Raw genomic sequence first — 26,002 nt, forward strand, 5'->3', positions numbered from 1 at the left:
CAAATCACCATCAATATGTGACCCAAGATCCTCACATTTCTAGCTGTTTGCATCATCACTCAGTAAGGGTTCTGTAAACGGTTGCCATATGGATAATATAGCATCCGTGGCTTCTAGAACTGAGAACCACCAACTAAGTGACACAATTGGGATGACTCTTTCTTTGATGCCACACAAAGCACAAAATGAGAAATATTTGTGTTTTAGTTCCCAAGCATAACAAAACAGTGCACCAGAATGGACTAAAAAGTCAATCTCATTCTTCATTAACTCTGAAGATTGTAAAGATGCTTTCAGATTGCCATCTAACAAGTGGCAAGGATCTCTTACAGGGAAGAACTTCAGCTCAGGTATGGATGTTGACAGGTCATCACACAACTTTTTCATACACGTTGCTGAATCACTGTAAATACAAACAATATCACTCCAATCTTTGTTGAATTTGGTAAGAACTTTTTGCAGCAGCATTATAAGTGACACTGCATTCCATGTTTTCTAAAAGTCTGGTGTCATGTTTTCACCGGTATTCCAGATGCTTTATGACTGCACGCTTTTCATATATACCGGTCACTATACCTTGCATTGAATTTTTAAAGTCTGAGGTGTTTGGCTATTCACCTACTATCAATTCTGACTCACTAGAAAAGGGGGGCTGATGTATCAAGGGTTTTTACCCATTCTCTGTGGGTAAATGTGATGGTACATATTGGGAAAGATTCTTATGAAACCTACATTTTTTCCTATCAGTGAAAGACTCGGATGTAGCCAACAAGTCAAGTATGATTTAGATATTTCCTGATTCTCTACAGTTTATAAAATAAATAAACAACACCTAAAACATGCTTCAAACCCCTGTATCTTTAGACCACAAAACTGAACAAATGATGAAGAAACAATATTTTAGTGACATCTCTAAACAACAAAACTCAAGCAGAATAATGTTAGCCCAGCCTATCTTACTGCTACCTTATATAACAAAGTTACATTGTATTGGGCCATTCAGGAAGAAATAAAAATGACTCTTTCACTCTCCTTTTCCTTTCTTTGAATGGCATTTAGTTTGTGGTTGTACAGTTTTTTTTCGGTCTTTATATGTTTACACTGGTGAGGGCTATTTCCCTTCCGGTGGGGTTTTATCAGTTAATATAGATTTAAACCTAAAACCGGACAGCCTAAATATAAGTTTATGTTTCACTACATCGCAGTTGTAAATTGTGCCTAGGGATTTACATTTGTAAGACTGAAAAGCTGAGACATAAGAGTAAATAAATATCTGAAAGAGACACGTTAGTATTAGGTTCCTTACCTTAGAATATCCCCAGGCATCAGACTGGATCCGGAAATTTTTTGCGTAGCAGTACCCTTGCGCGTCGGTAGGCGTCGTCTGCGGCTCCGTCGTCGTGGGCGCCGTGATGACGCCGTCGGAGTACTTCGATGCCGCCTCCGCGTGCTGACGTCAGTTATTCTTTTTTCCGCGCCAGCTCTTAGATCCGGAAAAAGTGGTACCTTAGTCACTTTTTGACTAAATCTTTTTGATCTCCTTTTTCGAGTCTTCAACTCCGAAACGGTGCCGGTAGGGATGCCAGGTTTTAAGCCCTGTGAGGATTGCGACCGGCTGATGTCGGTCACGGACCCTCACCGTCGGTGTCTCCACTGTCTCGGCGTCGACCACGACGACAAGACCTGTTCCGACTGCCGGGCCCTGACTTCGAAGGCTAGACGGGAACGGTCCCGTAAGCGGCTCGAACTCCGGCAGTCGGCCCGGGAACGGTCCCGTAAGCGGCTCGAACTCCGGGAGTCGGCCCCGCGCCAAGAGAGGTCCCGGTCCGGACGGAGGTCGAGGGACCGGTCGCGGGAGCGGAGCCATCATAGCTCCGGGAGTCGACATCACTCCTCAGGGTCGAAGTCGTCAGGTAAGCAAAAGAAGTCGAAGAGATGTCATCGCTCTTCCGACTCCCCCCAACGCTCGCGCGATGCGGCCGGGGGTTCAGGTGGCACCGCCCCCGCGGCTCCGTCGGGGTCGAAGGCGCCGCGTCCGGCTTCATACCCTACGGTCCCTGGGCCTAACGCGACGCCCGAGGAGATCGAGCGGTTCCTCATGGCCATGAGGTCCCTCTCTCCTCCGACGGGCTCCGCGGCGCCTTCGGGCCCAGCGGTCCCGTCTGGGGGTCCTAGCGGGTCGGGGGCTTCGGCCCCGACGCCGTCGGGTGCTTCGGCTCCGGCGCCGCCGGCGCCGCAGGACCCCGCTGATTCCGGATCCGGGTCGTCGCCGGTGGATTTGACGACCTCCCCGGCGCCGACCCCTCAGGTGTCACCTCCGGCGCCGTCCTCTGGCGGCGCCGTCCCCGACGCCTCCCTCGACCCGGTTCTGGCGCCGGTGCGGCGCCGTTCGGGGAATTCATTTTCCATGAACCGGCCCCATCTTTTCCTAACCCTGAGTACCAGGAGATGGGTGATGAGGAGGATTGGGAGGGGTCTGAGGACCCTCTGGCACGTGAATGCCAGTCTCAAGAGGACTGGGCAGGTGAACTTGGGGAGGCCAGTGGTATAGACACTTCGCCTGACACTGGCTTTGTCTCGCCTCCTACCGTGGCTACGGAGGAGGGGGCAACCTATAGTGTGGTGTTGATGAGGGCGGCCAAGGCCTTGGGCCTTGAGCTCCCCGTCGCGGCCGTGAGGACTAACCTCCTCACCGAGGTCAGCCGAGCCTCTGCTGCCGTTTAATGAGGCCTTAACCGACGTTATCCAGTATTATGGGTATCTTTCATAGATTCACATGCCTGAATCATTACCCGTCGTCGGGGTGGGAGTCCCCGGTATATAAAATAGTAATGTCCTAAAGACATATATATATATATATATATATATATATATATATATATATATACTAATAGGCCAGAGGCCTCACATTAGTAACCTATCTGAGTCCTTTTGTAAAAAGGACCAAACTTTGGCCAGGAGCCAATCAGCTACTACCACCCTCTAGAACCTTCCTGGAAGGAGCCCTAGTCCCTCAGATTTTCTACTGCACGTCGTGCTAAGGGAGTCTCCACTGAGCTCTGCTCAGGTTTCTGGTTTTTCTGGATCTTATCCATATTTTTCTATATATATTTACTCCTGTGAAGGAGAGCTAGAGTCTACTATGTCTACCACTGCTAAAAAAGGGCTCTTCAGACCTTGCGCCTCGTGTAAGAAGCTGAGACTGCATGTAGATGACAAACATGAAGACTGCCTCTACTGTCTCTACCCTGACCATTCTGCCAAGGACTGCAAGGTCTGCCGCACTTTCTCTGTCAAGACTCTAAAAGACAGAGAGGGACGCCTGCTTCTATGGCTTCAGAGACTGAAGGACAAGGATTAAATAGTCTCTTCAGGTGATTGCGAGTGTTCCTTCAGGAGCTCACACTCCTCTTCTAAAAGGCCGAGACAGACATCTCCAGGTCCGTCTACTTTGCCTCCTCAAAAGAAGACGCCTAAGTCTTCAGAGGGTCGACCAAAGACCATGGCAGTGAAGATTTCTCCTCAGGAAACCACCTTCAAAAAGCCTGTGCTAGTGTCTTCTGCCATGCCTGTGACAGCGTCGACAGTCACCATCTCTGTCGACAGCTTCTGCCTTCACCACCTTGACGACATCTACTTCAACTTCGTCGTCGTCTGGTAGGTCTATAACATCTATAATTCCTGTTAAAAGGTCGTCGACGACGACGCCGTCGTCGACAGCTCCTTCGTCGCCGAAGCCAGCGTCGTCGACGAAAGTACCTTCGACGTCAACGACAACCTCGTCGACGAAGTCATCGACGTAGCCGTCGACACCAGCGTCGACGAAGCCGTTGACACCAGCGTCGACGATGCCGTCGACGACATTACCGTCGACGAAGACGTCACCACTGCTGTCGACCAAGAAACTACCATCGACGACGATACCGTCTACAACATCGTTGTCGGTACAGACGACAGAGAAGTCTGCGGTGGCTGTCAGTTTCTCACCGTCGACGACCACCCCGTCGACGGGCCCGTCGACGGAAGGATCTCCCAAGCTGAAGTGTATCTATACACACTTCAGGATGTCATCGCATACGCTGATGCCAGAAGCGACGTCTCCTAGCAGAGTCCAGCCACTGCCGCCGACTAATTTACTGGAGACTGAGGACTATGAAGATGGCGCTATGTTCTCAACCGCAACAAGCCCATCACAGCTGCTTGTTAAAGTACATGAGATTTCGGACAACGAAGACATGGATCAGGAAGAAATCCCATATCAAGAAGAATACCATTTGCCTCCTCCTTCACAACCTATGGTGTGCCTCCCGGCTTCAATTGTCACGGACCTCCAATTCCTTATAGCGGATTACAAACAGCGGTTCCCACCTACTCCGACACCTCCAGTGGTGCCAACTCAAGCTGTTTCATCAGCTCCTCCTCCTCGCCATAGACCACCTCCACTGGTGATTACCCCAGATCCTGTGTCTCTGCCTCCGCAACAATCTTCGGACGACGAGGAGGCAGTGGAAGAAGACGAGGAGGGTCAACAGGAAGAGGGAGAAATACAGGATGACGAGTGGAACGAATACGTCATCTCACATCCAGCTTCCCCTGACCAGACTCAGGCGGACTCCCCCACCAGAAGACATCGGGGGGTTTCACAATATTATAGAACGAGCAGCAGCAAGGTTCAAGATAGAAATGACCACACAACCTCAGGACTGCTTCTTATACGACTTTAAGGAGCCATTCAAGAAGACGGTCCGGGGGAGGAGCCTAGCTCGCGACCGAGATGGCCGCGCTTTAGCTCGGCTCCGTTCGCCCGCCTGTATTTTCACATTTATCCTGCTGTTATCCTGCCCCGGGAAGCCCTCTTTGCTGTGTGGTAGTGCTACGACGCCCTGCAGGCACTTACCTCTTGTTCCGGTTGTCCTGGCTGCTGTGGATCCGGTGCTGTGCCCACGATAATTTTGGGGAGGCGGACTGGCCTGGATCTTCTTGCTGGCTCCCGGCCCGGACGGAGCCCGCGGTGCTGCCCTTCGGGGCGCGGTGGAGGTGGTCGGAAGGCCGTTGTTCGTGTGGGCCGGAGGTCCTTCCTGGCTGATTCCCGTGGGGGGGAGGCCTTTGGTGGAGGCGCTGCCTTCCATTGCCGAAGCTCCTCGTGTATCCGGCTTGCTCCCCCTTTGTTCTCCGGTCCGGCCATTTTGATTTTGCCGCCCGGACTCGGAGAACGGGACCGGCGGCGTTGGGTGGCCGGTGAGGTCCCTTTCTTCTGGTGGCCCCCCTTCCTGCCCGGGGTGCTCTGCCGCTGGTCGGCGCGACTACACTTGCCTTGCCGTCGCCCCGGCGGAGGTTGGCGGCCGCGCGGCCTTGTTGGGCTCTCAAATGGCGACCGACCCCAATTGTCTTGGCCGGGCCTGGACGAGCGCTGGAGGCCCGCCGCATGGCCCGGGTGACGAATACTGTAAAGGTTTTCCTACACTTAAAGAGGTCCTGGATGCCCTGCTCTCCTGGCGACTCTTGGTGGCCGCGCCTGTCATTACTTCGGAGATGGTTCCTCGCTACGGGCCTCCCGGGCCCCCACGGCCGGATGTGGCTTTGCCGTTGCGGGGTGCGGCTGGAATTATCCTGGCAGAATTGGCCCCGGCTACGACCGCGTCCGTGGGTGTGCGGAACTTGATGGTGCCTCCTCCTCCGGCTTTGCCTCCTTTGCCTCTGGCCCGGGAACTGGATTTTGCTCGGCCTGACCTTCATGACTCTCCCGGTTCCTTTTTGCCGCCGCTGCCCGGCGATCTCTCCTGTGCTGGCCCAGATGGGTCGGTTTCTTTGGACATATCCTTGGACCTGTGCCTGCTTCGTTTGCTACACTTCGTGACTTTCCTGGATCTTCCGTGTTGTCCTTCACGTGTATTTTCTGGACTACCGTTGGATTTTCCTGCTGTCTGCCTTCTGTTCTTCGTGGCCTGGACCTCGCTGGACCGGACTGTTCCCACTTTGGACAAACAGGGACAGGGCTGATGTGCACTGGCATCTGCGTGCGGTAGTCTTGTACTGGTTTGGATGGTCAACGTGTCCTGGTATGGTTATATGTGACTGTTTGGTGCTCTTGGACTGTAACCTGATAATCTTTGGCTTCCCGGGGTCTCGGACCTTCGACTCAGGCGGGTGGCCGGGTGCGTTTCCTCCTGTTTCCCGGCCCTCCCCCGTGTATGTGTATGTATGTGTCTCCCATCCCGTGTTCCCTTCCCTTGCCCTTCCCGTTTTTGTCTTCTGTTTCCGACTTCACTTTGCTCCGCTATATTTCGGGTTCTAATTAGGGCGACAGGCACGCTGCGGGGGGGTAGGCCGTAGCCTTCTGCAGGGGTGCAGGGTGGGCTTAGGGGTGGGTGGGGGGGGTCTGTCTCTATTGGGGGGTCTTTTTCCCCCCTTATTTCTTCCTTTTTTTGTTCTATGGCTCTTGTGTATTCACCTTTTCGGGACTCTGTCTCCTCATGTGTCCCCCTGGGGAGTTTCTGTGGCGTTCGTATTCCGGTGTGTGTCTGATTGTGGCCCGCTGGTTATTTTGGTATCGACTTTTTGGTATATCACTTGCCGGGTCATGTTGTTCTGTCTTGTCTCCTGGGGGTGCGTGATTTGGTGGGAGTCCCTTCTTTTGTCCCCTTTTTCCCTCTTCCCCTTCCTCCTTTATGGGGGTCTCTTTATTTCCGTTGGGGTGCGTATCGTATTGTATTTTGCAATGGGGGCCTTTTTGGTTCTGTCTCCTCAATTTGGGTGGGGGCGGTGATGGGTGAGCGCGGTTTGACTGATGCCATTGTAGCTTCTTTGTACTCCGATTATGTGTATATTCTTTGGTAGCTATGTTTGTATGGCTTATTGTTTCATCCTGTGTTCATAAAATGGCGGCTTGCCGCGGCCCCTCCCTTGTTGTTTCTTCCACGGCCCGTTATTCTTCTGTTCCCCCGCCCCGTATTAGAAAATTAACCTTTTGTTATCCTGTTTGTGCTGATTGCTCGATGGCCTTTGTGGTTTCTCCTGTGCTCCTGGTGCCATATCCTGTGAAGAACCTATTCTCCTTTGCTACGTTTTTTACCGTGTGGTGGCCAGCCCGTGGGGTTGTAGGCACGTATTTGTGAGCTTTCTTTGTACAATAAAGGTTTAAGAAAAAAAAAAAAGAAGACGGTCCGGTCAATCCCGATTATCGACCATATCTGGGACCAGGGAGTAAAGATAATGCAAAACCCCTCATCTCTCATTCCAGTGCCGGCCAGACTTGATAAAAAATACAAGGCCCCGTACAAGACACCGGCATGCCTTACAGGCCATACTAAACTGGACTCTGTGATAACACAGGCCGCGCAGCGGAAATCCAACAATCCGGCTGCCGCACTGACTGCGCCTCCGGACAAGGAAGGCCGTAAACTTGATAACATCGGGAAGAGGTTCTCGTCGATGTCGGCCATTAACGTCAGAGCGGCAAACTCGCTTGCGCTCTTGGGACGCTACAATCACCAGATGTGGGCAGATGTAGCCCCATACCTAGGCTCACTGTCAGAGGAGCAGAAAGACGAGGTCAAGAAAATCCTCCTTGAAGGAGAGCGGTCCGCCTCGGAGATTATTGGCGTGGCGATGGATATCGCTTCAACAGGATTTCGCCAGCTGGCCGGGGCGGCTGTCCTTAGGCGCTAAGGCTGGCTGAAAGCTACATCTTTCCGGCCGGAAGTCCAAGCCAAGGTACTGGACATGCCGTTCGACGGCGAGCTTCTCTTCGGAAAGCATATCGACGAGATGCTCCAGGGTATCAAGAAAGATACCGAGACCGCAAGATCCCTTGGAACACACCAGTACAAGAATACTTCCTTTCGGGGCTCCAGAGGAAGAGGCCAGCAAACAAGAGGTTGATACCAGGGGTACAAATCCTCCTATGGCTCGTCCCAGCAATACAAACCTCAATACCAACAGAGGCAGCAACAAGGCCAGTCTTCTTACAATAAGTCCTCCTTTCGAGGGAGAGGAGGAAAGAAAGAACCCCCCAGAAGACAGTGACTTCTTTCTCAAACAGGCCTCCGTTTCTTCTCCATGTTACGTAGTTGAAGGAAAAATTTCCAACTTCCTCCACAATTGGCAAAAAATAACTACGGATCGTTGGGTTCTCCAACTGGTTCGATTCGGGCATACTTTGGAATTTGTGGACACTCCTCCTTCGAACCCTTCATGTCCCATGCCACACAGGAATCTTCATCTTCTTCAAGCGGAACTCTCACTAATGCTTCAAAAGGGAGCCGTGGAAAGAGTTCCCAGAGGTCAGAGGGGGAAAGGATTCTACTCCAGGTTCTTCGTGATACGGAAAAAGGAGAAGAAATGGAGACCTATACTGGATCTACGGAACCTCAACACATACCTCAAAAAGCAATCGTTCCGTATGGTATCCATTCAAGAGGTGTTACAACTGCTCAATTCCAGGGATATCAAGGTGTCCTTAGACCTCCAGGACGCCTATTTCCATATACTCATTCACAAAAGTCACCGCCAGTTCTTAAGATTCACAGTGGCGAGCAGACATTATCAGTTCAGAGTGTTGCCATTCGGCCTAAAGTCGGCGCCACGCATTTTTACAAAATTCCTATCCCCAGTGGCAGCCTACCTTCGCCAGCAGCATCACCAGGTATTCCCCTACCTGGACGACTGGCTCATCAAGTCTCCCGCTCTAGAAGGCGTGAACAGGTCTTCGAACGCCTGTCTTCAGCTATTCGAGAGTCTAGGACTTACACTCAATCAGGAAAAGTCAGTACTGCAGCCCTCTCAACGCCTCATTTTCCTGGGAGCAATTCTGGACACACATCAAGAAAAGGCCTTTCCATCACAGGAACGTCAGGCCAAACTGAGGTCGCTGGCAACACACATTCAACTCAAAAAGTCCATCAAAGTGCGACTTTTCAAGTCACTGCTAGGAATGATGTCCTCCAACATCCTCCTAATCCCACACTGCCGCCTCCGTATGCGTCCCTTACAGGAGGCGTTATCAGCTCAGTGGGTTCAAAGTATGGGATCCTTCGATGATCGACTCAGCATCACCCCGTTCATGGTGAAGGCCCTGAACTGGTGGCTTCAAATAAAAAACCTGAACCAAGGCCTTCCATTCCTCCTTCCAATCTCCCCACACGTGATAACAACAGATGCATCATTGGACGGGTGGGGTGCGTTCCTACAGGAACTTCAAATACATGGTCAGTGGTCGCCAGCCGAGAAGGTGCTCCACATCAATCTGTTAGAGCTAAGGGCAGTGTACCTGGCTCTTCGAGCTTTCCTGCCCAGAATCAGGAACTCCCCGGTGCTTATGAGGACGGACAGCACCACCACAATGCACTACTTAAACAAGCAAGGGGGAACCCGATCCATGACGTTGTCTCAAGAATCGCAGCGAATTTGGAAGTGGCTTCTCCAACACAACATCTCGCTGAGGGCAGAGTACGTCCCAGGAGCAGACAACACCCTGGCGGACTCTCTAAGCAGGCAACGGACCATCTGCCACGAGTGGGAACTCGACCAACAAGCCCTCGACGCAGTGTTCTCCCGATGGGGCAAACCAAACGTGGATCTGTTTGCGACAAAGATCAACGCAAAATGGCAACATTACGCAAGCTGGCTTCCCCAGAAGGGGTCTCTAGGGGATGCATTTTCGATGACATGGTGCAACGTCTTTGCCTATGCTTTTCCACCATTTCCTGTGATCCCCAGGGTCCTCAGGAAACTGAAAGCAGAGCATTGCACCTTGATCCTGGTAGCCCCAGCGTGGCCACGCCAACACTGGTCTACAGAACTCTACCTTCTATCGCTGGAGCCTCCGATTCCTTTCAGGCCTTACCCGCATCTCCTCACCATGAACCAGGGACAAGTCCAGCATCCAGATCTGACATCTCTCGGATTATCGGCTTGGCTCCTGAGTTCAGTGGGTTCCAGGACTTAGATATCCCTCAGGACTGCAGGGTCGTCCTGGCCCGGGCCCGGGCTGACAGTACCAATAAGACATATTCCCTTAAGTGGAAGAGATTCTGTTTATGGTGTAAAGCTAACAAACTGCACCCGTTCTCGTCATCTCCGGCACAACTGCTGCCCTACCTGCTCCATCTAGCCACCTCAGGATTGGCCCATGCCTAAATCAAGGTCTACCTGGCAGCCATATCTCGATTCAGACGCTCTTCGTCTGGTGCTTCTCTATGGTCCAATAGACTGATCAAGCAGTTTCTGAAAGGCTTATTCAGGACTTATCCTCCAGTGAGACCTTTACCACCTACATGGCAGCTCAACATTGTCCTGGCGCAGTTGAGCCGATACATGAAGCGGATCTCAAATATTTGTCATGGAAAACAGCCCTCTTGCTAGCTCTCACGTCAGTAAGGAGGGTGAGCGAGCTACAGGCTTTCTGTATTCAGGACCCGTTCCTTCAGTTCAAACAGGACAGAGTCATTCTAAGGACTAACCCCAAATTCATACCAAAGGTTCCGTCTGCTTTTCATCTAAACGAACCTATTGTCCTGAGATCTTTCTTCCCTAATCCATCTTCGATGGCGGAAAGATCTCTACATTCCTTAGATCTGAAGAGATGTCTGAAATTCTACCTTCATAGAACGGCACAATTTCGCAAATCCAACCAATTATTTATTGCCTTCAGCAGGCCCAGGAAGGGCCTACCATTGACAAAGCAGAGCATTTCAAGATGGATCTCTGCAGCTATCGCCTTCTGCCACCTACAAGCGGGTCATCCTCTGCCCGCCAAGGTTCGGGCTTACTCCACTAGAGCGGTTTCCACCTCCATGGCGCTCTTTTTTGGGGTGCCCATTGTCGACATTTGCAGAGCGGCGACATGGAAAACACCACATACATTCACCAAGCACTACTGCTTGGATTCTGAACTTATGAAGGATGCAGCAGTGGGACAGGCGGTGCTCCGTCATCTATTCCATTAGAGGTGAGCCTTCTTCCTTTCATCCCACCTTTCCATTTTACTGTTTGCACATTTCTTATCCTGCTACTGTTTGCAGTTTCTTTCGTTACACTATTGATAAGTTATTATCATGTGTCTTACATACTATGTTATGCGAAATGTGCTGCCTACTACTCGCTACTCTGATTCAGGCATGTGAATCTATGAAAGATACCCATAATACTGGATAAGAAATGCGTTACTTACCTGTAACTGCAGTTATCCAGTATTGGTATCGTTCATAGATTCACATGCAACCCACCCGCCTCCCCTGGAAGGGCTCACCTTGGTTCTCTCAGTAGGTACTACTTAGCACTGTGCTTATGAAAATCTGAGGGACTAGGGCTCCTTCCAGGAAGGTTCTAGAGGGTGGTAGTAGCTGATTGGCTCCTGGCCAAAGTTTGGTCCTTTTTACAAAAGGACTCAGATAGGTTACCAATGTGAGGCCTCTGGCCTATTAGTATATATACATATATATATCACCGAAATCTTCAAACCTCCACTTGCGCGGCGAAAGAAGAGACAGACCCCACGATATCCAGGCAGGTTGTTTTATTCACAAGCCTTCAAAATGCAACGTTTCGAGTACTGGCGTACTCTTGTTCACCCACCATATATATATATATATATATATGTCTTTAGGACATTACTATTTTATATACCGGGGACTCCCACCCCGACGACGGGGAATGATTCAGGCATGTAAATCTATGAAAGATACTGTAGGAAGGTAGATCCCTGACTATGGTTGCCCCCAACTTTTTGCCTGGTGTTTTGCTGGTTTTCTGACTTAGTTGACCTGGGGCCCTGCTATTCAGGACCCCAGGCCTACTGCTCTCTCTGTAAAATGGATTCCATGTACCTTAGGTACATATCTAATTGGATACTGAGTCACCTTATCAGTCCCTGTACAGTGTACCTTAGGTACCCAGGGCATAGGTGTACCCAGGGCCTACCAGGGGCTGCAGCATGTATTATGCCACCCCTGGCTGGCCATCCAAATCTGACACAACTGGCTGCACGACAGCTGGGGCAAGGTGGTGTAATCACCCTTTGCTTTAGATATAGTATACCTATATCTAACCCTAAAATGGACACACAGATCTCCTATCAGTCACTCCTATGGCAGGCCTTGACAATCCTGAAGGCAGAGTGCTTGGAATCGTGTGAGATGGTGCTCTGGCATGAGCTGAGCCTGTCTGCGGCTTTCGGGATCCATCCCTTAGCCGTTTCCATGATATTGCATACCATATACTCTTAAGTGCATTATAATCCTCGCGGTTATATGCCAACTCTGGTATCGCTTTATCAAAACATGTCGAGTAAGGTGTCATACGAATTGGAATACTAACCCCTCGCCAATTCTGGCGACGGGGTTAGCATTCCACCCTTCTAGAGGGACACGACATGTATGTAACCTGTAACCCCGGTTAAAGTCAGACATAGCCTCAGCTCCACAAAATGGATGCTGCCACCGAGACACAAGTCTGCCCTCCTGCTGCTGGGAGTCCTCCCAGAGCAGGAGGCAAGGACAAAGGGTTTCCTGCCAGGGGCGGTGCCAGCACCGTCCCAGACAGGGTTTTGTGTATCCGAGGTAGGCAGGGCTTCAGAGGAAGGTGACTGCAAGTGGCACCCCGGTGCTCACTGTGCATAGGCCGGCTGAAACCAGTTCCAGGGGCACTCCAGCCCCTGGCCTGGGGAAAGCCCGCCAAAGGAGAGGGGTGTAACCACCCCCCTCCTGGTCCCACCCATAGGGCAGGACTTAGTCGCGTGCCAGCCCCCTTTTCCCAGATAAAGGTAGGAGCAGGCCCCCTTCCAAATTAGATCATCTTTGGAATCAAGACACGACTTTCTACGAAAGGACTTCAAGATTTCCTTCTTCAAGATTCTCCCTTGTGACTAAGGAGTAGTCACCCTGCATCCGCAGGCACCATCGCAAGAACACTGCGGTCTGCTGTAAGTCCTTCCTCCGGAATCTGACTGCCCAGCTCGACAAGACCCGGCTTCCCTGGCACCTCCGACCTCTACTCACCTCTACAGCCAAGCTGAGAACCGTGAGTGCGACGAGACCTCAAGGGACCGACTATTGCCAAGACTGCACGACTTCTGCACAGCAAGCCCGCCGAGTAATCTCCTGGCGAGTGCTTTGGGGTCCGAGAAGCCCCAACCCTGAGCAGCTCCAGCACCGAAGAGCAGCCCCCCAGCATCTCCACGATCGGCGTGGGGCCCTTCTGCTTTTTGCTGCTCACCGCGTTGTTTGGCTACTAGCCCGCTGGCTTGTGGCCTTCTGAACGACGCCCGACGACATCACTGCTGCTAGTCTGGTTGCTTCAGACTGGCCCTTGCTCCCTTCCAGAAGAGGAGCACCCCGGACCCTCCTGGTCCACTCAAGACGCCATTTTGAGTCCACCGCGTGGGCTTGAATTAGCCAAGGCTTTGTTGCCCAATCCTGGGTTCTTCGACGCCGACAGCTTCATCCATCGTGGGACAGCTCGCCTCTCCATCCTGGTCGCCGACAACGCCTCCTGGTCCGTGAGATCTGCAGAGCACAGCGTCGCCCACTCACCTAGTCGAGGTGACTACCATCCGGTGCCCTCCTGGTGCCCACTGACTACTGGCTAGTAGTCACGAACTTGGTCCCCTCTGTTTTCAGGTGTCATCCATCTTCAAGATCCAGGCTTGGATCAACTCGAACTCTTTTCACTGGTCGCCTGCCAGCATCTTTCTTCCAGGCTCCTGGTTCGTCGACGAGGATTCCCGACGTCTTTTGAGGCCTATGCAGCTGCAGCCCCTGGGCTAGGTAACTTCGGCATTTCGGTGCCCCAGCATAGCCTCACTATCCAAGGGTCAGGATCCACTGTCGTTTTCTCCCTACCAGGTCGGGTTCGCCCGTGAACAGTAACTTTGTGAGTTCTAGCTTCCATAGGCTTTTTCCCGCCTTACGCGTGAGAGTTCCCACTCTGCACGTGGTGTCCCTAGGCCTCCTGCTCCTAACCTGAGTGTTTAGTATTGTAGGCCTAGCGTTTCTAAAGCCTCTGAGAATTGTTACTTACCTGCTAGTAATTCGCATTCCACTTTTAGAGTATATGGTTTTTCGTGCCCCTCGGGCATTTGTGTATACTGTGCTAACTTAAGTATTTTTATAAGAGTTTTGTTGTGTGCTTAGCTCCCTGTCTCATAAAGAGCCAGGGTAGTCTTGTTATAAATAAATACACTGTTTATTTTCATAACAACTTGTGTGGTGTCCTTTCACTGGGTGTTCAAGGGGTAATGTGATGGTGAAACAGCTGGCTTAACACGCCCTCTAGAGTCTTAGCCTTAGACTGCTCGTATCCATGCTACTAGGATAGCTGGTCTATAAGGTTGACTTACAACCAATCATCAATAAGGGTTGTTTGGACTGATATATAGTGATCACTAGAACAGTGAGCACTGCACATCAGGCCAACTTCTCACATTGGTGAGCAGCGGTTGGGATTTGAGCTTGCTGTTGTTTTGCCACACATATCCTAAGAATATCTTATGAAAGATCACATAAGTACTAAAGGTACATATAACTTAGCTTAGAATACTCTGAGTTCTACTGAACCAGCTGTTGTAGCTCCTAGGGCCTAGCACACCCTAAACTACAACTCTAGCAAGGGATCAGTAGGCAAACATATAGTGTAGGTAAGTGCACCACTTACACTTCACTAGAAAGAGCATGTCTACCCAAGGAGAATCTACTGAGACTCCCCTTGTGGATGTTGACCTCCACAGGTCAAATCAAGATATGCAGCTCTCAGTTTTCAGGAGATGAGACAAGTGTGTACCTCCAGAAAACTGAAACAGGGGTCTAACCCCACCATTCCCTTTTTAATAGGTCTCTTAGAGACTTATGATGCGAGAAAGCTTTCTCAGCTAGATGGGAATATGCCAGCCTTAGAGGGTACCACTGGGGATCCAGACCTCCACAACACTGTAAATGCAGTTGGGGAGGAGGATCCTGAGGAACTCTCTGGGGATGAGGTAGACAAAGGTCTTGAGGTAGTCAGAAGGCTAACTAGGGCCAACATAGACTTACTTGGGCTAGGATCTGGGGGACCCCCAGTACTGACCCTAAGTAGGCCTAACCTTGGAGTTAGGAGAGATAGATCTCTTTCTAGGGACTCCAATAGATCTCTGCACTCTAATGCCTCTTCTCAGAGGAGAAGGAACTCTCCCCAGAGGAGATTGACTTCCCCTCAGAGAATGGAGCATGAAGCTAGGATGAGACAGGCTACTCTGAGGATTGAAAGGGAAGAAATTGCCCTGGCCAAAGAGAAGCTTGCCTTGGCTAGAGAGCAGCAGATGAGTGGGTTAGCTCCCACTGGTGGCAGCAATCTCCCAAGAGATAGAGAGAAGGGTTTAGACACTAAACACCTGACTAAGATAGTGCCCCCCTTTAAGCAAGGGGATGACATCCAGAAATGGATGGCTGCTCTGGAGAGGGCCTGCACTGTGCAGTGCATTCCCCAGAGTCAGTGGGCAGCTATACTGTGGCTCTCCTTTGATGGTAAAGGTAGAGATACGCTCCTCACTACAAGAGTGGAGGATGCTAATGATTACCAGGTCCTGAAAAATGCACTGGTTGATGGGTTTGGTTTAACCACTGAACAGTACAGGTTGCTGTTCAGAGACACCCAGAAAACTCAGTCTCAGGACTGGTCTGACTTTGTTGATTGTGCCACTAAGGCTTTGGAAGGCTGGCTACTGGGTAGCAAGGTTACTGACTTCACAGGATTGTATAATCTTATTATGAGAGAGCAAGTCTTAAATAATTGTCAGAACCAGTTATTACACCAGCACCTGGTAGACTCTGATCTGACCTCTCCACAAGAATTGGGTAAGAGGGCAGACAAATGGGTCAGAACCAGGATTAGGCCCAAGAACCAAGGTGGTGACCAGAAGAAGGAATCAACCAAGCCTCAAGAGAAGGGTGGGAATAAATCTCCAGATCAAACCACATTAGGGCCCCAAAAATCCTCTATGGGGGGTGGGTCCCAGAATCCTTCTAATAACCAGAAGAAACCTTATTGTTATCCCTGTAAACAGGTGGGTCATTTGAAAACTGACAGCAGTTGCCCAAAGAATAACAATAAGGAGAACATACCCCCAAGTAACATTCCCAAACCTCCTGTTACTATTAGTAGTAACCCCCCAGGTGGTGGGAGTGCCCCCAAGAATTTGGGTGCATTTACTTTGGGAGTTCCTGGGGACTCTGGCCTAACCAGGTCCCCAAACTTAGATACTCTTGTCTGTGAGACTGGCATGGGGTTTGCCAACTTCACAACTTGTCCCAACATTTTGGGCAAGTACAGACAGGAGCCCCTCATCAATGGTATAAAAGTTGAGGCCTATAGAGATACAGGGGCTAGCATCACTATGGTGACTGAGAGTCTAGTCCCCTCAAGGCAACTTTTACCTGGTGCCACATACCAGGTGGTAAACATTGATGGAGTGAAGAAAACTCATCCCATGGCAGTAGTAAATCTCAGCTGGGGAAGTGTCACTGGCCCCAGGAGAGTGGCAGTGTCATCCAACTTGCCTGTAGATTGCCTACTGGGGAATGATTTAGAAACCTCAGCCTGGGCTGAGGTAGAGCAAGAAACCCATTCTAGAATGGTAAACCCCCATGGTAAGGTTAGTGGGGCAGTGTTAGCCACAGCCCCAGTCCAAGATGTCATCCCTGAACAGGTCAGGAGGGTTGTGCCAGTCACAACCCAATCTCAGACAACTTCCTTCCCAGAACAGGTTGTCAAGGCTGTAATGGTAACAGCCCACACCCAAACTGAGCCCCCTCCTGAAAAGGTTGGTGGAGTTGTGATGGCCACAGCTCAAACTCAGACAGATAATAGTGTTGTGAAGCCTGAAACTATGGATCACTCCACTCAGACAGAGAGTATTGAGGAGGAAGAGAAATCTCCCTCCCACCAGACTCTAGGAAAGGATCAGCCTCCTCAGGGAACTGATCTGACCCCTTGTGAAGAAACTGCCACAGAGGTAGTCAGGCCTAGCCTGGCAGAACCCCTGATGTCAGTGGACCCTTCCAAGGTGGGACCCAGTCTGGAGCAGGTAACCTGCCCCTCTCTACCCTGCCTCAGTCAGCCCAGGGCTGTAGAGGTCAGGGAGGCCAGTGTTGGACCCCAAAGGGTCCCCTGTCCAAAAGAACCCCCCAATCAGCAGATTAAGGGCACTGAAGCTAGTAGTCCTAGCCAAGTGAAAATAAAACAAACTCCTGAGGGATCCCCCTTAAATTTAGTTAGGGACCTCCCACAGATGGACACTGTTGGGCACAGCCAAACTTGGGACCTGAGGGTCCCAGACCTGACCTGTCCCTCCAGTAAGCCAAACAGAGGGACCCAACCTCCAGCTGTAGGTAGCCAGAGGTTGACCCTGAGAGCCCAAAACAACTCAGTCTTGGAAAGAAAGGCCTCTATGGTGGATAGTGATTGGAGGAAGCTGAGCCCAAAATTAGTGGAGCCTCACTTCAGTACTCCATTTCAGCACCAGCCTTTTACTTTGCCAAAACACACCACAGGTAGAGATTCCCTATGGTGGAGACCCTCAGACACCCTTAGGGTGAGGGATTGCTTAGTGGACCATGAGATAGGGGGTAACCATGCCAGTGCTGGTACTTCCTTATATGGCCATTCAGGCAATATAGGCTTACCTGGCAAGGCTAGCCTTATCTCCTTTCGTTTGGGGGGGGGGGGGGGGTTATGTAGGAAGGTAGATCCCTGACTATGGTTGCCCCCAACTTTTTGCCTGGTGTTTTGCTGGTTTTCTGACTTAGTTGACCTGGGGCCCTGCTATTCAGGACCCCAGGCCTACTGCTCTCTCTGTAAAATGGATTCCATGTACCTTAGGTACATATCTAATTGGATACTGAGTCACCTTATCAGTCCCTGTACAGTGTACCTTAGGTACCCAGGGCATAGGTGTACCCAGGGCCTACCAGGGGCTGCAGCATGTATTATGCCACCCCTGGCTGGCCATCCAAATCTGACACAACTGGCTGCACGACAGCTGGGGCAAGGTGGTGTAATCACCCTTTGCTTTAGATATAGTATACCTATATCTAACCCTAAAATGGACACACAGATCTACTATCAGTCACTCCTATGGCAGGCCTTGACAATCCTGAAGGCAGAGTGCTTGGAATCGTGTGAGATGGTGCTCTGGCATGAGCTGAGCCTGTCTGCGGCTTTCGGGATCCATCCCTTAGCCGTTTCCATGATATCGCATACCATATACTCTTAAGTGCATTATAATCCTCGCGGTTATATGCCAACTCTGGTATCTCTTTATCAAAACATGTCGAGTAAGGTGTCATACGAATTGAAATACTAACCCCTCGCCAATTCTGGCGACGGGGTTAGCATTCCACCCTTCTAGAGGGACACGACATGTATGTAACCTGTAACCCCGGTTAAAGTCAGACATAGCCTCAGCTCCACAAAATGGATGCTGCCACGGAGACACAAGTCTGCCCTCCTGCTGCTGGGAGTCCTCCCAGAGCAGGAGGCAAGGACAAAGGGTTTCCTGCCAGGGGCGGTGCCAGCACCGTCCCAGACAGGGTTTTGTGTATCCTAGGTAGGCAGGGCTTCAGAGGAAGGTGACTGCAAGTGGCACCCCGGTGCTCACTGTGCATAGGCCGGCTGAAACCAGTTCCAGGGGCACTCCAGCCCCTGGCCTGGGGAAAGCCCGCCAAAGGAGAGGGGTGTAACCACCCCCCTCCTGGTCCCACCCATAGGGCAGGACTTAGTCGCGTGCCAGCCCCCTTTTCCCAGATAAAGGTAGGAGCAGGCCCCCTTCCAAATTAGATCATCTTTGGAATCAAGACACGACTTTCTACGAAAGGACTTCAAGATTTCCTTCTTCAAGATTCTCCCTTGTGACTAAGGAGTAGTCACCCTGCATCCGCAGGCACCATCGTAAGAACACTGCGGTCTGCTGTAAGTCCTTCCTCCGGAATCCGACTGCCCAGCTCGACAAGACCCGGCTTCCCTGGCACCTCCGACCTCTACTCACCTCTACAGCCAAGCTGAGAACCGTGAGTGCGACGAGACCTCAAGGGACCGACTATTGCCAAGACTGCACGACTTCTGCACAGCAAGCCCGCCGAGTAATCTCCTGGCGAGTGCTTTGGGGTCCGAGAAGCCCCAACCCTGAGCAGCTCCAGCACCGAAGAGCAGCCCCCCAGCATCTCCACGATCGGCGTGGGGCCCTTCTGCTTTTTGCTGCTCACCGCGTTGTTTGGCTACTAGCCCGCTGGCTTGTGGCCTTCTGAACGACGCCCGACGACATCACTGCTGCTAGTCTGGTTGCTCCAGACTGGCCCTTGCTCCCTTCCAGAAGAGGAGCACCCCGGACCCTCCTGGTCCACTCAAGACGCCATTTTGAGTCCACCGCGTGGGCTTGAATTAGCCAAGGCTTTGTTGCCCAATCCTGGGTTCTTCGACGCCGACAGCTTCATCCATCGTGGGACAGCTCGCCTCTCCATCCTGGTCGCCGACAACGCCTCCTGGTCCGTGAGATCTGCAGAGCACAGCGTCGCCCACTCACCTAGTCGAGGTGACTACCATCCGGTGCCCTCCTGGTGCCCACTGACTACTGGCTAGTAGTCACGAACTTGGTCCCCTCTGCTTTCAGGTGTCATCCATCTTCAAGATCCAGGCTTGGATCAACTCGAACTCTCTTCACTGGTCGCCTGCCAGCATCTTTCTTCCAGGCTCCTGGTTCGTCGACGAGGATTCCCGACGTCTTTTGAGGCCTATGCAGCTGCAGCCCCTGGGCTAGGTAACTTCGGCATTTCGGTGCCCCAGCATAGCCTCACTATCCAAGGGTCAGGATCCACTGTCGTTTTCTCCCTACCAGGTCGGGTTCGCCCGTGAACAGTAACTTTGTGAGTTCTAGCTTCCATAGGCTTTTTCCCGCCTTACGCGTGAGAGTTCCCACTCTGCACGTGGTGTCCCTAGGCCTCCTGCTCCTAACCTGAGTGTTTAGTATTGTAGGCCTAGCGTTTCTAAAGCCTCTGAGAATTGTTACTTACCTGCTAGTAATTCGCATTCCACTTTTAGAGTATATGGTTTTTCGTGCCCCTCGGGCATTTGTGTATACTGTGCTAACTTAAGTATTTTTATAAGAGTTTTGTTGTCTGCTTAGCTCCCTGTCTCATAAAGAGCCAGGGTAGTCTTGTTATAAATAAATACACTGTTTATTTTCATAACCACTTGTGTGGTGTCCTTTCACTGGGTGTTCAAGGGGTAATGTGATGGTGAAACAGCTGGCTTAACACGCCCTCTAGAGTCTTAGCCTTAGACTGCTCGTATCCATGCTACTAGGATAGCTGGTCTATAAGGTTGACTTACAACCAATCATCAATAAGGGTTGTTTGGACTGATATATAGTGATCACTAGAACAGTGAGCACTGCACATCAGGCCAACTTCTCACAGATACCAATACTGGATAACTACAGTTACAGGTAAGTAACGCATTTCTTCTTTTGGGCACTTGGTCCAAGCCCGCTACGGGTTCGCCCATAGATAGGAACGTGGCCAGACGCCACCGCCCGGCCCCGGGCGACCCATGTTACCTGTCCACCCACCCCACCCCCGAGAGCCTGGTTATCCAGGCATCCAATTCCCAGACCGCGTTCCCGTCGGCTCTGCCGGACAGGGAATGCAAGAGGTATGAGCAGTATGGTAAGAAGATCTTCTCATCCCTTAGTCTGGGACTGCGGTCTTCCAACACCGCATGCCTCTTGGGCCGCTACACTCTCTGTGGGATACGGTTGCGGAAGTGCTGCCAGAGTGTCCGTTGGAGGTACGGGCCAAACTTGGCCAAGCCCTTGTGGAGGGCCGGGATGCAGCCAAATATTCTATCCGGTGTGGGCTGGATACCACCGACTCGCTTGGTAGAGCGATGGCAACGACAGTGGCGGTCAGACGTCACGCCTGGTTGAGGTCCGCCAACTTTTCGGCCGATGTCCAAAACACACTGATGGACATGCCGTTTGATGGCCATCGCCTTTTTGGCGACAAGGCAGACCATGCGCTTGAGCGCTTTAAGGACTCCAGGGCTACGGCCAAGTCCTTGGGCCTCTCGGCCCCGCGCCAGCAATTGGCTGCCTTTCATTTCTTTCGTGGCCACGGAAGGGGTGTACCCACACGTGCTGCCAGCCACGCTCCGCAGGGTAATACCCAACGCGGTGGCGGCCGTGGAAACCGCCGTGGAGGCGGTCTGGGACAACGGCGAGGTCAGTCCACTCCTTCCCCCGCAGCATCCGCCTCACAACCCTCCTAGTCCGTGCTTTCAGGCCCATGTGACGCTAGTGGGGGGCAGGGTTCGCCATCACCTCCTCCACTGGCGCACCGTCACATCGGACTGGTGGGTGCTGCAGATCGTCCGAAGGGGCTACTCCCTCCCCTTCGAGGCGACTCCTCCAGCCATGCCACCGCAGAACCACCGTGTATCGGGGGATCATTTGCGACTTCTGCAGGAGGAAGTTACGGCCCTCTTGGCCAAGGGGGCCATCGAGCGCGTTCGTGGGCCAGAAATAGGGTGTGGTTGCTACTCCCACTACTTTCTGGAACCCAAGAAGGGCAAAGGGGGCCTCTGCCCTATCCTGGACCTACGGAACATCAACGGCTTCCTCCGGAAGGAGAAGTTCAAAATGCTGACACTGGCTGAGGTCTTAGCTGCCCTCTTAGCTGCCCTGTACCCAGGAGACTGGATGGTAGCGTTGGACTTGCAGGACGCTTATTTCCACATCCCCGTCCTGCCGGCCCACCGGCGCTACCTGCGGTTCACGGTTGGCCTCGAGCACTTTCAGTATACAGTGCTCCCCTTCGGCCTTACCAGCGCCCCACAGGTGTTCACAAAGGTGATGGCGGTGGTCACAGCTCATCTGCGCAGGTTAGGGGTTTCAGTCTTCCCCTACCTCGTCGACTGGTTGTTGAAGGCGGGCTCGCCCCAGACAGTCGTCAGCCACCTCCAGACTACGGCAGATCTCCTGCACCAGCTGGGGTTCTCCATCAATGTGCCAAAGTCACACCTGTGCCCCTCTCAGAAGCTCCTCTTCATCGCAGCGGTTCTCGACTCGGCGCGGTTTCGGGTTTATCCACCCGAACAGCGGGTCCTGGATATTCAGGCTCTGATTCCCATCTTTCAGCCGTTATCCCGGTCTCGGTCAGGTTGACGCTGGGGCTTCTGGGGCTGATGGCCTCCTGCATCCTACTGGTGCATCACGCCAGGTGGCGGATGCGGGCTCTGCAGTGGAACCTGAAGTTTCAGTGGGCCCAGCATCACGGCAACCTGTCCGACCACGTCCTGATCTCGGAGGGCACTGCGAGACAGCTGCAGTGGTGGCTCACGGACCGCGATTGGGTCAGCGGCAGATCCCTCTCCCTTCCCCAACCGGAGCACGTAGTTGTGACGGACACGTCCCTCCAGGGCTGGGGAGGCCACATTGGAGAGGCGGAGATCAGAGGCCTCTGGTCTCCGGCGGAGGACCGGCTCCACATCAACCTGTTGGAGTTACGGGCGATTCGTCTAGCACTGAAGGCATTCCTCCCCTCTGTCCGGGGGAGTGTAGTGCAGGTGTTCACGGACAACACCACCGCCATGTGGTAATGCAACAAACAGGGCGGGGTGGGGTCGTGGACCCTTTGCCAGGCGGCTCTGCGCCTCTGGCAATGGCTGGAACGCCAGGGCATGACCTTGGTGGCTCAACACCTGGCAGGATCTCTGAACGCCAGGGCGGACGAGCTCAGCCGTCGGTGCATGATGGATCACGAATGGCGTCTGAACTCGGACGTGGCGCAAGGCCTCTTTCAGCAATGGGGAGAGCCTTGGTTAGATCTATTCGCCACCGAAGAGAACGCGCAATGTCATCAGTTCTGCGCGTTGGAATTTCCAAGGCGGCACTCGCTCGGAGACGCTTTTCGTCGCGAGTGGAGTTGCGGTCTATTGTACGCCTTTCCGCCTATACCACTTCTGCCCAGAGTGCTGAAGAAGATCAAGCGCGACCGGGCACAAGTCATCCTTGTGGCTCCGGACTGGGCACGAAGGTACTGGTATCCAGAGCTACTCTGTATGTCAGTCGATCCCCCGGTTCGTCTGCCTCTGCCAACCTTCTTCCCGCCACCGCATCCTTCTAAAGAGGAAGAGCGGCTCCACCGTCTGGACCCAAAACATGCGCTCTCATTCTACTTGGATCGCACACGCCAGTTCCAGGTGGATGACCAACTCTTTGTTGGTTACTTGGGCGCTAAGAAGGGGAAAGCGGTACACAAGCGGACCATCTCCCAGTGGATCATCTTGTGTATCCAGGCATGTTACTCCTTGGCTAAAAAGGAGCCCCCTGTTGGATTGCGGGCTCATTCCACCCGAGCCACGCGACAACTGCCCTGGGCCGGGGAGTGCCCTTACAAGACATCTGTCAGGCAGCTACGTGGGCATCGCTGCACATGTTTGCAAGACACTACTGCCTGGACAGCCAAGTCCGGAGGGATGGCTTCTTTGGTCGTTCTGTCCTCCAGGACTTTCTGGTGTGACTATTGGTTCGAAGACCCACCACCGGGGTTGGTATTGCTGGGGTATCTATTCTAAGGTAAGCAATCTAATACTAACGTGTCTCTTTCAGATGCACAAGTTACTACTTGTGTAACGATATATCTGTAAGAGACATTAGTTAGTATTAGATTCCTTACCGACCCACCCATCCTCCCCGTTCTGTGAACCGATATCTAGGGTTAGGGTTACCCCCTTTCAGGGCCCTAGTTTCAATGGCACCTGTGTTGGTTTTTAACATGGCTCAGCGCTTCTGGCGCGGAAAAGCTGTGTCTAAGAACTGACGTCAGCACACGGAGGCGGCGTCTAAGTACTCCGACGACGTCATCACGGCGCCGACGACGGACGCGGAGCCGCAGACGACGCCTATCGATGCGCAAGGGTACTGCTACGCAAAAAATTTCCGGATCCAGTCTGACGCCTGGGGATATTCTAAGGTAAGGAATCTAATACTAACTAATGTCTCTTACAGATATATTGTTACACAAGTAGTAACTTGTGCGTATGTACTCATTGTCCTTCTGCACCTCCAGTCATAAGATCAACTGTGTAATCTTCAACTTCATGATATTATTCCATTGCTAGTTGAGAAAAGTGTGGCAACTGAGTGAGGCAGGTGGGTGGGCAGCATGATTGTGGGTGGAGCAGTCCATCATGGGCTTCCTTTGTTTTTTCACTGAACATGTTTCCCTCTTATAGGATGTGCTAGGGATTCTTCCTCTGGGCAGCCCACTCACCTCCAGCATCTCCTCCAGCATCACCTCCAGCCTTGCTGCAACTCCCCCAAGTCCAGCCGGGATCAGCAATATACCAGGAATGAATGCAAATGCGCTTCCCTTCTACCCAACTAGCGACACCGTTGAGTCTGTCATAGGTAATGGGGCGAAGGAATTCTCAATGTCTCAAGAAAGAGGACTGATAACTAAAAATGCCAAAGCTTCATTGTATGTCATGGAAATGCATTTTCTTGATAGCTTGTCTGGCTACCAATCAGAATTTCTCCCTCTTATAGACAATCCCATGTGTGCAGAGAGAGAATTCTTCTTGAGATAAATGTGTAGTGGTCAAGAAAGCACGGTCTCTGTCTATGGGTAGAGAGGTGGACAAAAAAAAGCGTGTGATGGAGCAAGAGAGACGGAGTATGTGTACTTGCGTTTATGTGCGTGCAAGCAGGAGTTTAGAGAGCTTCTGTTATTAACTGAAAAGGGCATATACTGTGAGTGGAGCTTTAAAATTTAATAGTATTTTAATGTTTGATATACTTTATATTGCCTACAGGTAGCTGCAGTAATGTTATTGATATTGTACAGTTCCAGTTGGATTCTTCAGTGAGCTTTGAATTATTTGAGCCGGTAAATGTTAGGAACATGTAGGGTGGAATGAATATTGGTCTCCTCCTTTTACAGCAATGTAGCTGTTCAGCGGATTGTTTTCCACTTAAATACCCTAAGCTGCTCATGAGAGGTTTCTTTTGGCTGAGACTGTGGGCGTGGGTCTTTGTTTGTCAGGGTAATTGTATAGAGTTTGTCAATGATGTCCTTAAGATTAGCTCTCTTCCTTAAAGTGGACATGTTGCACTTATTAAAGCTAGGGAAAAGCATTGAAGGCTGGAATCTGATAGAGACTTCTAGCTGCAGATTCCTTACCTTAGAACAGGGGTCTCCAACCAGTAGCTTGTGAGCTACTGTAGCTCTCCAGCTACCTCTAAGTAGCTCACCTGTGTGCAGCCCAGCTTATTAAATTCAGAAACTTTTACTTGGTTATACTACACTAATATTATTAGAAGCTCTCAGTACAAAAAAGGTTAGAGACCCCTGCCTTAGAATATTCCCCAGGCATCAGACTGGATCTGGAAACGTTTGGAGGAGTACCCTTGTGCGCTGGTATGTGGTGGCGTTCGGATGCACGTGGCGTCTGCACCAAATGTGACGTGCACGGTATCTATATAGGTGCCACCTCAGCACGCTGACATCAGTTCCTTTCTTTCCGTTCCATGTAGCGATGATCCGGCCTCAGATACGGGTCAGTCCCTTATTTACTGGCTTGTTTTGACATTTTGTTGAACTCCTTGGAGATTTTTATCTTGATGTGAAGGATGGCACCCAAGAAACAACCTAGTTTCCAACCATGTGGGACGTGCCCCAGGCAAATGTTGGATACAGACCCCCACATGGTATAATTGTGGTGTCTGGAGCAGGACCATGAATCCAAGACCTGCGTGGAAGCTGCGCCATGCATCCCAAGGCGCTGAGGGAGTGAACCCTCAAGCTCCTTGTCATCCGATGTCAGTCGACCCCCTGACACTCGAGGTCCAGGCACCATTCACGGAGCCCTTTCATACATTTGTCGTCGCATTCGAAGTTGTCTGGTAAGTTCCACAGACACAAGAAGTCAGAGGTCTCCATCTTAGCTGCGTTCGTCTAAGTCTTCTGATGAGACGTAG

General features: G+C 51.7%; 1 protein-coding gene across 4 annotated transcripts in view; it reads left to right on the forward strand.

The window, feature by feature from the left end:
• Window positions 1-26,002, forward strand: part of UNK (unk zinc finger) — a 938,451-nt gene that overhangs the window by 598,662 nt on the left and 313,787 nt on the right. For all 4 annotated transcript variants that reach the window (XM_078654545.1, XM_078654546.1, XM_078654547.1 and 1 more), the window contains exon 11: window positions 24,259-24,433. In XM_078654545.1, the coding sequence (XP_078510671.1) occupies window positions 24,259-24,433 (175 nt within the window). The remainder of the gene's footprint in view (window positions 1-24,258; window positions 24,434-26,002) is intronic.

Source organism: Lissotriton helveticus, chromosome 7 (assembly GCF_964261635.1).
Source record: "Lissotriton helveticus chromosome 7, aLisHel1.1, whole genome shotgun sequence".
NCBI classification, from domain to species: Eukaryota; Metazoa; Chordata; class Amphibia; order Caudata; family Salamandridae; genus Lissotriton; species Lissotriton helveticus.